Source organism: Phyllostomus hastatus, unplaced genomic scaffold, assembly GCF_019186645.2.
Source record: "Phyllostomus hastatus isolate PE091 unplaced genomic scaffold, TTU_PhHast_1.1 phas_contig_113, whole genome shotgun sequence".
In the NCBI taxonomy this organism is placed as follows: Eukaryota; Metazoa; Chordata; class Mammalia; order Chiroptera; family Phyllostomidae; genus Phyllostomus; species Phyllostomus hastatus.
The window spans coordinates 3,874,885-3,891,333 of record NW_025333530.1 but is presented as its reverse complement, the minus strand read 5'-3'; the positions used below and the strand labels follow the sequence as shown (position 1 = coordinate 3,891,333).

At 37.8% G+C, this 16,449-nt stretch overlaps 1 protein-coding gene across 1 annotated transcript in view; it reads left to right on the top strand.

The window, feature by feature from the left end:
- The window catches only part of LOC123818987 (protein NPAT), a 69,562-nt gene that overhangs the window by 15,555 nt on the left and 37,558 nt on the right, over window positions 1-16,449 (top strand). Inside the window, exon 2 of the mRNA XM_045839312.1 lies at window positions 8,920-9,038. Coding sequence (XP_045695268.1) covers window positions 8,920-9,038 — 119 coding nt within the window. The remainder of the gene's footprint in view (window positions 1-8,919; window positions 9,039-16,449) is intronic.

Below are 16,449 nucleotides of genomic sequence, written 5' to 3'. Positions count from 1 at the left end.
GATGTTTTCAGAGGACTAATTTTTGGTCTCCTTGATTTTTCTCTTTATTTTATTCCCTATTTCATTTTTTTCTGTAATAACCATTATTTCCTTTTCCTTTGAGTTTACTATGCTGTTTTATTAGTTTCTATTACTGGTTGGATATGCTATTGATTAGCTGTTTTCATCTTTTTAATATAAATATTTACATTTACATTGGAATGATGTTTTTGTTTTCATGTATTTCAAAACTCCATTTTTCTTGTGATTTATTCTTTTACCCTTTCGTTATTTAGGAAGGTGTTTAATTTTCACATATTTGTGGATTTTCCACATTTCTTATTAATTTCATTTCACTGTAGTCACACAGTATACTCTGTATGATTTCTATCTTTATAAATATTTTCAGACTTGTTTTGTGTCCTAATAATGGTTTATCTTGAAAATTGTATGTTCTTGACAAGAGCATGTATTCTGTTGTTGAGTAAAGTGTATTATAGATGTCTCTTGGGTCTAGTTAGTTTATAGTGTCCAGGTCTTTGATTTCTTTCTTGATCATCTCTCTATTTGTGTATTACTCAAAGTGGGATATTGAAGTGTATAACTTTTATTGTTGAATTGTTTATTTCTCCCCGCACTTTTGTTAATTTCTGCTTTATGTTTTCCAGGCCTCTTGTTAGGTGCACATATGCTTGTAATTCTCATATCTTTGTCAGTAGTAACAACAATTGTGTTAATGTCTTTTTTTTTTTTAAGATTTTATATATTTATTTTTAGAGAGAGAAGAGAGGGAGAAAGAGAGAGAGACATCAATGTGCGGTTGCTGGGGGCCATGGCCTGCAACCCCGGCATGTGCCCTGGCTGGGGATCAATCCTGCGATGCTTTGATTTGCAGCCTGCGCTCAATCCACTGAGCTATGCCAGCCAGGGCTGTGTTAATGTCCTCTTTGTCTGATACAGTGTAGCCTCTCCAGTTCTCATTTGGTTACTGTCCAGATGTTATGTTTTTTCATCCTTTGATTTTCAGCCTGTTTCAATCTTTGACTCTAGTTTGTCTGTTATCCAAAGCATATAATTGGATTATGTGTTTCTGTTCTGTGAATCACTACCTTTTGATTGATCATTTAATCCCATTACCATTTAATGTAATTACTGATAAAGTGTACATCTGCCGGTTAGATATCCGTACTCCATATACTTGATGTCTTTGTTCTGCTCTTCCTTTATACTACTGACTCTTTTGTATTACTGTATTTTGCCATGTATAATGCACACTTTTTGATAAGTGTTTTTAATTCTTTTCTTTATGCTCATGTGTTAAAAGTGTAACCCTAGAAAGCAATAATGATACCTGTGTGCAAAATAATCCCTGGGATACAATAATCATTTTTATATATAAATTAAAAAATGAGTTAAAAATGTAAGCTGAAAGATTTTTTTTTTTCTGAAATTTTGGGCCAAAAACATGGCTGTGCATTATACACAGCAAAATGCGGTAAATATTTTCCTTTTTTTAAATATATTTTATTGATTATGCTATTACAGTTGTCCTATTTCTCCCCTTCACTCCCCTCCACCCTGTACACCCTCTCCCACCCATATCCCCCCCTTTAGTTATGTCCATGTGTCATACTTATGAGTTCTTTAGCTTCTAGATTTCCCATACTATTCTTACCCTCCCCCTATCTATTTTCAACCTACAATCCATACTACTTATTCTCTGTACCTTTCCCCCCTCTCCTCCTCCCACTCCTCTGTTGCTAACCCTCCATGTGATCTCCATTTCTGTGGGTCTGTTCCTGTTCTAGTTGTTTGCTTAGTTTCTTTTGGTTTTGCTTTAGGTGTGGTTGTTAATAATTGTGAGTTTGCTGTCCTTTTACTATACATGTTTTTTTTATCTTCTTTTCTTAGATAAGTCCCTTTAACATTTCATAAAATAAGGGCTTGGTGATGATGAACTCCTTTAACTGGACCTTATCTGAAAAGCACTTTATCTGCCCTTCCATTCTAAATGAAAGCTTTGCTGGATAGAGTAATCTGGGATATAGGTCCTTGTTTATCCTGACTTGGAATACTTCTTTCCAGCCCCTTCTTGCCTGTAAGGTCTCTTTTGAGAAATCAGCTGACAGTCTGATGGAAACTCCTTTGTAGGTGACTGTCCCCTTGTCTGTTGCTACTTCTAGGATTCTCTCCTTCATTTTTACCTTGGCTAATGTAATTATGATGTGCCTTGGTGTGTTTCTTCTTGGGTCCAACTTCTTTGGGACTGTCTGAGCTTCCTGGATTTCCTGGAAGTCTATTTCCTTTTGCCAGAATGGGGAAGTTTTCCTTTATTATTTGTTCAAATAAGTTTTCCACTTGTTGCTTTTCCTCTTCCCTTTCTGGTACCCCTATAATTCGGATGTTGGAATGTTTAAAGATGTCCTGGAGGTTCCTAAGCTTCTCGTTTTTTTTGAATTCTTATTTCTCCATTCTTTCCTATTTGGTTGTTTTTTTCTTCCTTCTGGTCCACTCTATTGTTTTGAGTCCCACTTTCCTTCCCATCACTATTGGTTCTCTGTGCATCGTCCTTTATCTCTTCTATGGTAACCTACATTTTTTCATCTAATTTGCTCCCAAAATCAACCAATTCTGTGAGCTTTCTGATCACCAGTGTTTTGAACTGTGCATTTGATAGATTGGCTATCTCTTGGTCACTCAAAAGGATGAGTCCTGGGGCATTGATCTGTTCTGTTTGAGACATGTCTCTCTCTCTCTCTCTCTCTCTCTCTCTCTCTCTCTCTCTCTCTCTCTCTCTCTCTCTCTCTCTCTCTCTTTGGGAGGGGGTCTGGTCGCTCCTGTTATGGTGAGGGGCGGAGCCTTGGGTGTTCACCCGGGCTGGGCACCCCGGTTGCTAGATTGTGACATTGTATGTGGGAGCGGGTGTGGGAGGGAACAATGGCGGTAGCTCCGTTTTCCTGGGACCTCAGTCCCTTCTCTGGGATCTCTAGGTTGCGCGCTCTGCCCTGGTCCACAATCGCTGCCTCACTGGGTCCGCCAGCTGCCACTTGCGTACTCAGGGTCCTCCCGCTGCGATCTTGTGCGCCCCAGATGCTGTCCGTACATGCTCCCTCCCGGTTGCCTTTTGCACCAGTTCTCCCTGTTCTCCACGCTGCTACCCACGCCTGCTGCTCCTCCCCGCCCCTCCTACCGGTCTGGATGAACGGGTCTACTTCAACTTCTTGGCTGTCCGACTTCCATTCAGATCAATTCTCTATCAGTTCTGGGTGTTATTCTGCCTCTGAATTGTTGTTGTTCTAATCTTGGTTGTGCGTGGAGGTACGGTGCATCCACCTATGCCTCCATCTTGCCAGAAGTCTCCAGTATTTTCAGTTTACCATTTTAATTCATCGTTTTGTTCAGATGTTTTATATTTGAGTTAAACAACCTTTCTGGGATTAGAACCAACTTAATTTCAATACTATATAAAAATATTACATGATGGAATGAGACTAGATTTGAGGTGCTGAAAACACAATGCATGCAGTTTACACATGATGTATTATAGAATTGTACACCTGGAACCTATATAATTTATTAAGCAACGTGACCCAAATAACTTCAATGAAATGAATAAAATTTGCTCCCAGCCCTGGCTGGCGTAGCTCAGTGGATTGAGCGCGGTCTGGGAACCAAAGTGTCCCAGGTTCGATTCCCAGCCAGGGTACATTCCTGGGTTGCAGGCCATAACCCCCAGCAACCGCACATTGATCTCTCTCTCTCTCTCTCTCTCTCTCTCACTCCCTCCCTTCCCTCCCTAAAAATAAATAAATAAAATATTTAAAAAAAAAATTGCTCCCATAACTGCATTCTCTTCCCACTCCTTTGTGCTGTTAAGGTCATATAAATTACATCTTTATATATTGTATGCCCATCAACCCAGATTTATAGTTATTGCCATATGCATTTAAAGCAGAGAGGAGATGAAGGTTACAAACAAAAAATCATTTTTACTGTTTTATATTAACCAATGTAATGACCAGTGTTCATTTTTTTATGTGAATTTGATTTACTATCTAGTGTCATTTTATTTTAGCCTGAAAACTGACTCCTCCTAATATTTCTTATAGGGCAAGTCTACTAGCAACAAATTCTGTCTTTTTTTTTTTTTTAATCTGAGGCTCTCTTCTTTGTTTTGAAGGTGTTTGGCTAGGTACAAAATTCTGGATTGACTTTTCTATTACCATTTTGAATGTTATATGTCACTACGTCTGGCTTTCCTGGTTTCTAATGAAAAATCAGCTGTTAATCTTGAGGATTCCTTGTATGTGATGAGCTACTTCTCTTTCTACTTTCAAGATTGGTCTTTGTCTTTTGACAGGTCAGTTATGATATGTCTTGGTTTGGATCTCTTCAAGTTATCCTACTTACAGTTTCCTGTGTAATAAGTAGATTGATGTGTTTCATAAAATTTTGGATGTTCTTGGATATTGTTTCTTCAAATATTCATTCTGCTCTTTATTTTCTGTTATCTCTTTCTGAGGCTCCCATTATACTTTTATATTTGATGTGTCCCACAGCTCTCTGAGACTGTTCACCTTTCATCAGTCTATTTTTGTTTCTGTTTCTCATACTATATAATCTCATTTGCTTGTGTTAAACTTCACTGATTCTTTCACCTGCCTCAAATCTGTTGAGCCCCCTCTAGTGATTTTTTATTTCAGTTATACTTTTTACATCCAGAATACCTACTTGATTTTTCCTATAATTTCTATACTTTATGTCCTTTTGATGAGACATTGTTATAATTTTTTTTAGATATTTAAGCCTAGTTTTCTTTAGATCTTTGAACTCACTTAAAATAACTGATTTAAAGTCTTAAGTCTGGTGTCATAGATTGCTTAGTGGTAGTTTTTATTAACTGCTCTCCCCACTCACCATAGATGAGCCATACTGTCTTATTTCTCTGCATGTTTCATATTTTTGGTTGACAACTGGACACTGTGTGACAATTCTTGAAATCAAAATTTTCTCCCTCATGTTTGTTATTAGTCTTTTTTGTTGTTAAGCAGTTGTTATTTGTTTAGTTTCTTGAACTAATACTGTACTAAAGTCTGTATTACTTGCGTTTATATGCTATGATTGGACACTGTTATCCTGAAATGATTAGAGTCAGTTCGTTTTCCATTGTTTGCCATGGGCTCTGTGTACTTGGGGCTGCTTAAACATTCACCTCAGCAGCTGACAACTCTGCCTTAGTATTCACTTGCTCAACCAGAAGAGAGGATTTAGGGCCTTCTCACGTCTTCTGAGTATGTGCACTGCCCTTCACTTGCACATGACCTAGTATTTTAGGACCACGTTGGAGCTTTTTCCAAACCCCCTGTGGATTTCTCCCCAGCTTCTCTTTTTCATGTTGTTTGCTTAGCTTATTGTTTGTCCCCATTGTTATTCTATGTCATAGGCAGCTATGGTGTTAAGCAATTCCTGTTGCTTATTTTAAGCAAGCACCTCAAGGGAAAGATGGTTTGCACTGGAGGCACACTGATTAAATTCAAAGACAAGCTATACAAGTGGGATTTCACAGGGAATTGTCACACAGGTCAAATAATGATGTTTCTGGGAATGGGGCTTTGGGAAAATTCCAGCCGCATCTAATTCCTGCTATGGCTGCTTGGCTGATGGTTTTTACAATGATTGCAGGTTGTTTATTTTCGAGTGTACTACTAAGCTAGGGAAATGAGCATAGAAATAGAGCAAATTAAAATACCACAGTGTTCACTGTAATTACTGACTTTTAGCCATTTTTTTTAAATAAATGATCCCAGATCTTTGCAAAACTTAGTATTTTTGAGAGTTCTGTAAAAATTGACTTTGATCATTTGTATGAGTGTTGTCATTGCTTTTATGGTTGAAAGGTCCTCAATTCACTATTCCTACTGAAGCTGCTCAAAATTTAGAAGTTTAAACTGAAAGCTATGCAAAGTCATTGAAGGGCTTTACACAAGAGAATAGTAATTTAACTAGATTTGATCCACAAGTCAAGACAAGTGTGATGCCTTATAGATGAAGTATCTTGAGTCCAGGAGAATATAGGTGATTTTTCCCCCAAAGTAACAATTCTTATGTTAATAGACTATAATAGAAACTGGTGTCCTGCCCTGGCTGGGTTGTTTATTTGGAACATCATCCTGTACACCAGGCGGTTGTAGGTTTGATTACCAGTCAGGGCACATACTAGGTTGTGGATTTGATTCCTGCTCAGACACAGGAGGCAACTGATCTCTCTATCTCTATCTCTATCTCTATCTCTATCTATCTCTAAAAAAATAAATCAATGAACACATCTTGGATGAGGGTAAAAAGAAGCAGCAGCTTGTCTCTTGATTTCCTCTTCATTGTTGTTTTTATGCCATACTAGTATTTTTAGTGGTTGGTTTATTAAACCTTAGTAATCCTAAGAAACAAAAGCACAAGGATGGGCTGATAGTCAGTACTAATACATATGTGTAAAAATTCCAAGCACTGCTTTATAGTATTGTTCCATCAATGTCAGTTTTGTGTGAATGTTAAAGTTCTTGTTGAAATAATGAATGCTTTGATTCCCAAAGTGTATAAAATTAAAAAAGAATGTTTTTGTTATTGCTCATGAACAGTTGGTGTTTGTTTTCTTTGTTTGTTTGTTTCAATTTTTTCTCAAACCATTAGGCAAATACATGAAGTATACCAGTAAACAGCAACATGTGGAGAATGAGGATTTTTAGTAATTTACTAAATTAATATATGCCATCTGCTGACTTAGTTGAGATGATACAGACCAAGGTTCCACAGCCCACAGTGCATTCTTAGCTTGAGGTAGCACAGAACTCAAATATGAGCCAGCATTTATTTTAAGTTTATTAGCGAAGCAGTGAGAGTGGGCTACTCTACCTGCAGAGCCACCCCCATTAGCACAATTTGCTTCCTTTATTGAGGTTCTTGCGGGGAGATAGGGTGTTCAATAATGGGGAGGGATATTTAAAATCTTCCCAGGAACAGGGTGGAGACTTCTCCAAGGAGCTCTATAGGTCACATGTGGCCCTATGTGTGCTTTCCGTTTCAGAGCATGGTCATTTAGCATCCTAATGTATTACAATGAGTGTATAATGAGGCAAGGTATTACTGTTAGGTGAAATAAGTCGCCATGTTGGATCCAACTGGTCTTGGCCAATTTTAAGCCATAAATCTGGTATCTGGGGGTGGGGGGGCGTATTTCTTGTTGACAGTTTCTGTAGCTTTTACTGATTGCAGTTGTTTTACCACATATCCTATCAAATATGGAGGCTATGAAGCAGAATAACATTTCCTTTTTTAGTTATTTATCTGTTATTTTATTGATTCTCATGTAAACATTAATGTGCAGCAATTATACTTTATTAAACACCTTATTTTTCTACTTTATCTAGAGTTTCTCCTATTAAAAAGCCATTTATTTTATATATTTTACTTTGTGGCTGTATAAACTTGTGTTTCTGAGCAAGTCTATAGAATCCCAGCATATTCCACCTGAGATTCTATTTGTAATATGACCCTTTGCTGGAGTGTGTGTGTGTGTGTGTGTGTGTACATATTCGGTTGGCAAAAAGTTAGTTTTTTCCTTAAAATAAAAGACACATTTTTCATTTTCACAAATAACTATTGACTTGGATATTTTGAGTATGCTGGCTATTTCCTGCTATTGGCTTCTAGTGGGTAGAGGACAAGAGTGTTGCTATTTATCTTTCAATGCATAAGACAGCCCCACAGCAAATAATTATTTGGCCAAAATGTCAGTAGTACCAAGAAACTTTGCAAACCACTCTTGACACGTTCTATCAGTCACAGCACCTTCTCCATACACTGCATGAATCTTTTTATGTGTTTCAGTTGTGTTTTTACTTTTCCTGAAACAGTAAAGCATAATATGCTGAAAATGTTACATATTTTCTTCCATCTTCAGTATTGAAATGGCTGCACAAAAATTCACCAGTTTTTGTTTCTGTTTTTTAACTTTTTTTTTATTGATGTCCAAATATAGTTGTCTCCCATTTTCCCACCACCACTTTCCCCTGCCCTACCCACACCCACCTCCCAACCTCAATTCCACCCTGGCCTTGGCTTCGTCCATGGGTCCTTATACATGTTCATTTACGTCCCTTTCCCTTCTTTCCCACATTATTTCCCTCTCCCCTCCCCTCTGGTTACTGTCAGTTTGTTGTCAATTTCAATGTCTCTGGTTGTATTTTGCTTGCTTGTTTTGTTGATTAGGTTCTACTTATAGGTAAGATCATGGCATTTATCTTTTACTGCCTAGCTTACTTAGCATAATACTTTCCAGTCCCATCCATGTTGTTTTGAAGGATAGGAGGTCCTTCTTTCTTTCTGCTGCATAGTATTCTATTGTGTAAATGTACCAGAGTTTATTGATCCACTCATTTACTGATGGGCACTTAGGTTGCCTCCAGCACTTGGCTATTGGAAATTGTGCTGCTATGAACATTGGGGTGCTATGGGTTTGAACAATGTGCATAGGTCCTTTTGAATTAGTGCTTCAGAATTCTTAGGGTACAAACCCAGCAGTGGAATTGCTGGGTCAAAAGGCAATTCCATTTTTAGTTTCTTGAGGAAATTCCATACTGTTTTCCACAGAGGCTGCACCAGTTTGTAGTTTTGGTAAGTATTCACAAGTTCTGATAAGTAATGTTTTAAATGCACATTGGTATGACAGCTGTCACAATGCAGTCTAACAAAGTTGATTGTTTCAAATGAATTAAAGACAACTAAACACTATTAGAGCCATTGTATGGAAAAACTATACGAACTTTTTGGCCAACCCAAAAAGTATGCTTGTGTGCCCAATGTGGGGTTCTAGGCTTTTTAACAGCTCTTTTATCAGAAGTGTAGAATTTACTAAAATTACCTAAACTTTCATTTTTCATTTAGGTTACTTACAACAGGAAAACCTCACTTCTACCTGCCAGACTTTTATTTTGGAAAGTTCACATTTAAAAGAATATGCAGAACACTGTACAGATGAAGGTTTTATCCCAGCCTGCTTACTGGTAAGTGATTTGTTTCTTAGGGGAAATATTTCACGAATGACCAACGTAAGAGACTACACACACAGTCTTAAAATCAACTCATTAGCAAAATCAAAATTGGCAAAAATTTGATAGTTTGTAATCATGCATGATTGGAAAGACCGAAAAGCATGCCAGCTCTTCTTTTCACAAGTGAATTACAACTTTGCACCTGAAAATCGGGTGGGAATGATACTGTCATTTCTTACTAGTTTCACTACTGCTTGTCTGGGGCTTGTTTACTGCCTGTTATGGATTGAATGTTTGCGTCCTTTTGAAATTCATATGTTGAAACCATACCCCCCCAGTGTGGTTTAGATTAGATCATGAGGTTGCAACCCTCATGATGTGATCAGTGCCTTTATAAAAAGAGTAAAGAGGAGAAGTCTTTGCACATGTACACATCAAATAAAGGCCATGTGAGCACACAGCAAGAAGGCAGATGTCTGCAAACCAGGGAATTGATTCTCTCCTGGAACCAAATCACCCATCACCTTGTTTCCTAGACTTTTTAGGCTCTAAAACAATGAGAAGTAATTGTTATTTAAGCTACCTGGTCTATGGTATTTAATAGCAGCCCATCCTTTCCCATTTTGTTGCTTCAGACAAATATAACACAGGGATTTTGATATCTTGTTACTACCTTCTAAAATACCACGAGACCAACAGAGTATCATTTAGTGGGTATATTCTGGAACTACATTTTAAATGTTATTTTGTCATTATAAATGTGGCTTCTTAGATTCATTTCATCTGTCATACAGCATGATTATCTGCAGAGGAAAAATAAATCTACAAAGCTGATAGAATTTAGCAAGGTCACAGGATGCAAAATACACAGAAGTTCATCATATTTCTTTATACCCAGAATGAATCATTAGAAATTGAATTTTTAATTTTATTTTAAAATTATAGTTTTATTCAGTGTTTTTTCTTTTATTATTAGTTTCATGTGTGCAGCCTAGTGGTTAGACTGTTGTGTTTTACAAAGTGTTCTCCCCAATATTTTCAGTACCCACCTGGCACCATACATAGTTAATCCAGTAGTATTAACTATATTCCCTATGCTGTACTTTATATCCCAGTGACTGTTTTGTAACTACCAATTTATACTTCTTAAACTCTTTACCTTTTTCACCTAGTCTCCTAATGCCCCTCCCCTCTGCCATCAGTCTGTTGTTCTATGAATGTGTTTCATAAAATTGATTTTTTTTAAATACCATTTACAATAGTAACAAACAAACAAAATGAATGTACTTGGGTAATAAATCTAACAAAATGTGTATAGGATCTGTATTCTAAAATGTACAAAAAAGAAATCAAAGACTTGAATAAAAGGAGAGATATACCATGTTCATGGATTGAAAACCTCAGTAGTGTTAAGATGTTAGTTCTCCCCATTTTAATCTATAGATTCATTAAAATCAAAATCTTTGCAAGTAATTTTATAGATAACAATAAGCTTAATTATGAATGTTATACTGAAATGCAAAGGAACAAAAAGGATAAGTTGGAGATCTCAGATTACTTGATAATATGACTAACAAGCTATAGTAGTCAAGATTGAGTGGCATTAGGAAAAGGTTACACATACGAGGTCTGTCCAGAAGGTATCCAGCCATGTAATATGAAAAATAGACATTTATTCAAGATACAAGAAACATTGTACATTAGACAATGATGCCTCAGTACCCTTCAAAGTAGGCACCTTGGGACCTCACACAGCTCTCCCAATTGCCACCAGCTGCCCCATCATATTTTCCTAAATCTCATTGACTGAAATCCCTTCCCTTTCAATGGTAATTTTAGTTTGGGGAAAAGCCAGAAGTCACAGGACACCAAATCTGGGCTGTAGGGGACTGCATCATCTGGGTGTTTTGGTGTTTTGCCAAAAAACTCTGCACGAGAAGCGATGTGTGAGTGGGCATGTTGTAATGATAAAGCTGCCAATCACCAGTTGCCTGTTGCTGCAGCCATCTGAATAGTTTCTATGGAGGAATGCTCAAGTGTACACAGAATTTGATGCAGATTCATTGCTGTACTTGTTCGGTCATTTTGAATGTGATGGCCACACAGTACACCACTCAGTGGCATGCTCACTCATTGGCATCTACCACCCCCAGTGACTAGTACAGTAAACTTGTCATTGTTCACACATGGGCATTCCAGTCAACTCTCTTTGGCTGCCAGTTTACATTATGTTGTGCAAACTGTTCTCCTTATATTAACAATGGCTGGAAACTGCTTGAGACCTATATTAGTTTTCTATTGCTGCTTTAACAAATTACCACAAGCTTACTGGCTTAAAACACAACTTTATCACCTTACAATTCTGTTGCCCAGAAGTCCACCAGCTCTCAGTGAGCTTACCTTCAAATTTAATTTATTAGCAGGTCTAGTCCCTCTGGAAGTTCCAGGGAAGAATTCCACACCTTTCCTTTTCCAGCTTCTAGAGGCTGCCTGCATTCCTTGTCTTTTTTTTCCTGCATCTTCAAAACCAGTGACACAGCTTATGGAGTTTTTCTTACAACTCTCTTCAACAGTATTGTCTCCCTCTTCTACATTAAAGATCTTTTGTAATTAGATTGGGCCCACGCAGAAAATCTTATTTTAAGGTCACCAGATTAACAACCTTAATTCTGTCTGCTACCTTAAACTCTTAAACTCCCTTTTTGATTTATATCCTAACATATTCACTGGTTCCAGTTAGTAGAATTCGGATGTCTTGGAGTAGTGGGGGGAGGGGCGGGGAATAATATTCTGCGAATCACAAACTTGAATACTTTCAAGTTTATATAGCTGAATATATCATTTCTTTTAGGGAAGAACTGTGTCTATTTGGGAAATACTCACCTTAATTTTAGCTCTGTAATGTAAAGTTCTTTTCAATTAAAAGATAGTTGACATACAATATTATATTAGTTTCAGGTATACAACATAGTAGTTTGACACTTACTGTATTTTGTTTTGTATAATGCGTACTTTTTGCCCAAATTTTTGAGGGAAAAATAGGGATGTTCATTATATATGGGTAGTACTAATTTCATATCTATATAACTGTTTTTAATTCTTTTATTTATGCTTATGAGTTAAAAGTGTAACTCTAGAAAACAATAACGATATCTGTGTGTGAAATAATGCTCTGAAATATGATCATTGTTTTTGTTTCTAAATATAAGTAAATTAAAAACTAAATGAAAAAATTAAAACAAAGGATTTTTTTTCTGAAAGTTTGGGCCAAAAATGTGAGTGCACATTATACACTGGAGCACGCTATACACAGCAAAATGTGGTATGTAACTTACAAAATGATCAGCACAGAGAAGTCTAGTAACCATCTATCACCATATAAAGTTAGTATAATATTGTTGACTGTGTTCCCTGTATTGTACTTCACATCCGTCATTTGTGTATAAGTTTGTAACTTTTAAACCTCTCACCTTTTTGCCCCCAACCCCCTGCCGCCCAAAACTCCGATAACTTCTTTTTTTTTCCTCTGTGTTTATATGAGTCTTTTTGTTTTGGTTTCTCATTTTACTTTTTTAGATTTCACATGTAAGTGCAGTGATACATTTGTCTGTCTCTTGCTTATTTCACTAAGCATAATACCCTTTAGGTCCAATCATTTTGGAAAATTCAAGGTTTTATTCTTTTTCATGGCTGAGTAATATTCGTGTGTGTGTGTGTGTCACTTCTATAACCAGTTACCTGTTGATGGATACCTAGTTTGCTTCCATATCATGGCTATTGGAAATAATACTGCAGTGAACATAGAGGTGCAAATATCTTTTCAAGTTAGTGTTTTGTTTTCTTTGGATAAATGCCCACAAGTAAAAATGCTGGGTCCTCCTTTTCTCTTTTTATAGCCTTTGTTTTAAAGTGTATTTTATCTAATACGAGTATTGCTATCCCAGCTTTTTGTTTGTTTCCATTTTTATAAAATACCTTTATTCAACCCTTTAGTTTCAGTATGTATGTGTGTTTCAATCTGAAGGGAGTCTTGTGTAAGCAGCATATTTAAGGGTCTTGTTTCTTTATCCACTCTGATACCCTATATTTTTTTAATGAAGTGCTTACTTACATTTAAAGTAAATATTGATAGGTATGTACTTACTGCCATTTTAATTGTTTTCGTACTAGCTTTATGGGTGGTGGGTCTACTACTTTTACTATACTTTCGGTTTTACTAATGAGATCTTTATATTTTTTTTTCTTATTTGTACTTTTTGCCCCTTTTTTTACTGTTTAAAGAATTTCCTATAACATTTCTGGTAATGCTTGTTTAGTGGTGATAAACTTCTTTAGCTTTTGCTGGTCTGGGAAGCTCTTGATCTCCTCCAATTCTGAATTGATCACCTTGCTAGTTAGAGTATCTGGTTATCTATTCCATCATGTTGACTATATTGTTGCCACTCCCTTTGGGTTTGCAGAGTTTCTGTTGAAAAAACATCTGATCGTCTTATGAACTTTCCTTGTATGTAACTATTTGTTTTTCTCTTGCTGCTTTTAAGATTTTCTCTTTGTCTTTAACCTTTGCCATTTTAATTAATGATGTGTCTTGCTTTGGGTCTCTTTGGGTTTATGATTTTAGGGCTTTCTGTGCTTCTCACACTTGAATGTCTGTTTCTTTAATCAGGTTAGGGAAGTTTTTGGTGATTTTGCAAATGGATTTTCTGCTCCTTTCTTTGTTCTTCTGGAACCCCTATGGGTGTGAATGTTGTTCTGCTTGATGTTGTCCTAGAGGTCCCTTGTGCTATCCTCATTCTTTCTCTTTTTTTTGTTTTTGATTTTTCAGCTGGGTGATTTTTCTCTATCCTGTCTTCCTGATTGCTGATACATTTCTTGTGTATCATCTGATTGTCTTCTGATTCCCTCTAGTGTACTTTTCCATTGCAGTTGTTGTGTACTTTAGTTCTGAAAGGTTCTTTTTACAGGTTTTATCTTTGTTGAAGTTGTCACTGAGTGTATCAGCTTATCTGCAGAGTTCAATGAGCATCTTTGTCTGTTACTTTGAACTCTTTCTTAGACAGTTTATCTCTGTTTTATGGAAGCCTTTTTCTGGGGTTTGTCTGGGGTTTTTTTGTTTGTTTGTTTTTTCTTGAAACATATTCTTTCATCTCCTCATTTTGCCCATTTTTCCTATGTATTAGGTAACTATGTGTCTTGGAATTAAAAAGTTGCTTTACTTAGAAGGGGTCTTATAGGGCCCAGTTGAGCATCCCTCCTTGTCACCATAGCCAAGGGCTCCAGGGGTGTTCACTTTGTGAACTAATGTTGCCTCCTTTTTATAGTTGGGTCACAGCTTCTGTGGACACACTGGCAGGCAAGGCTGGTACCTGGCCTGGCTGGCTGTGAGGCCTGGCAACAGTCGTTGTGGCAACATTGGTGGACAGAGCAGGCCTTCAATGTGGCAGTCTGCGACACTTGGCTTCAACTAATGCAGACACACTGTTGTATACTAGCTTGTGTGGCAGGACAGCAGCTGCTTTGGAGAGGTGGTCCTCAGGAAAATGCCAGGGTGGTGTGAACACTATCAACAAGGTTAATGGAGGGTGTCAGAAATGGTGCCTGCTAGTGTCAGGCCAGAAAAGGAGAGGAAATGGCACCCACCAGCACTTCTGATTCTGAAGACAGTTTCAACTAATCTTTATCGCTCTCGAACATGCCCCAAAATTAGTCAGTATATGACCTTCACATATGACCAGGTACTTTTCAAGTAGCTGCTTCTGCACTGGTTTTTCTACAGCCCATTGACTCTCCCAGACATAAGTCTCACTGTTGTTCAAAGCCAGATGTTGTCCTCTTCCCTGTGCAGGTCCCCCCAGACGGAGGCTCAGATCATTCCCTCTTCACAGGCAACTTAATGCAGTTGTGATATCCTTCTCACTTGTGGGTCACCACACAGGGAGTAGACTGAGTCTCTGCCCCTCCCACCCATCTGTATCAGTGAGGCTTCTTTATATTTGCAGCTGTAAAATATCTGTTGTGCTAGTTTTCTGGGCGTTCTCAGAGATAGCTGTTCATGTGTTGTAGTTTTGATGTCAATTAGAAGAGGTGAGCTCAGGCTCTTCCTACTTGGTCATCTTGAACCCAAAGCCAGGAACCTCTCTTGAAGGCCAAATGCCATTCCTTGGGAATGTTGTGCTGTCTCATACAAAACATATCTCCAAATCTCAGAGACACCGCCCTTGCTGTTGTGCAGGAATCTCACGTCTGCTTTCCTCTCATCACTGGGAGGTACTTCTGATAGGACAATCTGGTTGTAGAAAGGGGCCTAGTGGATTAAGGAAGAAACATCTCAACACCTTCCACCAAGGAAGAAACACCTTCCTTGAGGAATATCTCAAGGAAGAAAGTGGCTAACAATCATGACGTTTTGGGGACAACTGGGTAAGGGCAATTGTAAGGAGCGGATTGTAAGGACCTTGCCATAGAGGGAGGGTCAGTCACTGAGAAAGCCCCAAGGGAGAAAAAGCCAATACGTTTGAGAAGGGGACTGTTAAATATTCATCCAAGACCTTGGCCACATTAGATCTCCCCTGCCCCTCTCTCCCATATTCTGAGTAAAAATCCAAAACTGCCTGTTCAATTTGAGACAGACTATGTTCTACATGGAGTCAAGACATGAAGAACAACATGAAAATCACACCAAAACAACTTGTAGATAGTTTGAGGAGGACCCTGGGCAAGAGGGACAGGGGTGGCTCAAACCAGTGTGGTTTAATTTACAAAGGAAAGGAGCCCAGCCAACACCAGAGGGTCAGATAGTCCGCCCAAGACTACAGACTGTCACAAAACAGCAACCTCTTCACCTGAGTCATGGAAGTCTGCACAGACAACAGCAGCACAAACAAGGTTAAGTCCATTAGGGAAACATTGTGACATCTTAATGTCTTGGCTGCCCAACCTTTCTGGGTTGACCCTGCTGCAGGAACAGACGTCAATAAGCCTTCCCCTGAAGACTCTATTACATGACCTCTTTCCTTTAATAGCAGTGGAAAAAGGGGCAGGGAGGATGAGTTTATGAAATGATTCAAGTGAAGATAAGAAAGTACTGATTTTGGGAAAGGGTATCTCTTACACTTAATTTTTTGCTTTGTTCACTAGGCTTGCTAGATAGAAAGGTGTCCTTATTGTTTTTCAATAGTTGTAGGACTGGATCCCTGTTTCCCAGCTAAAAATTGCTTTTTATGCCTTGGGACTCTTATTAGCCAAAGAAACACAGTTACAATGTCTTATTCAAAGAGATAAGGTTCTTGACCCTAACTTTAGTGACTGTTTTCATTTTGGATAAACTACTCTGTACACTTCCTTCATCACCTATTCTGTAATCCAGATCTTTTACTTTACATGGTAAGATGTTTCACGGTGGGATATTATTGGTCATATTCAG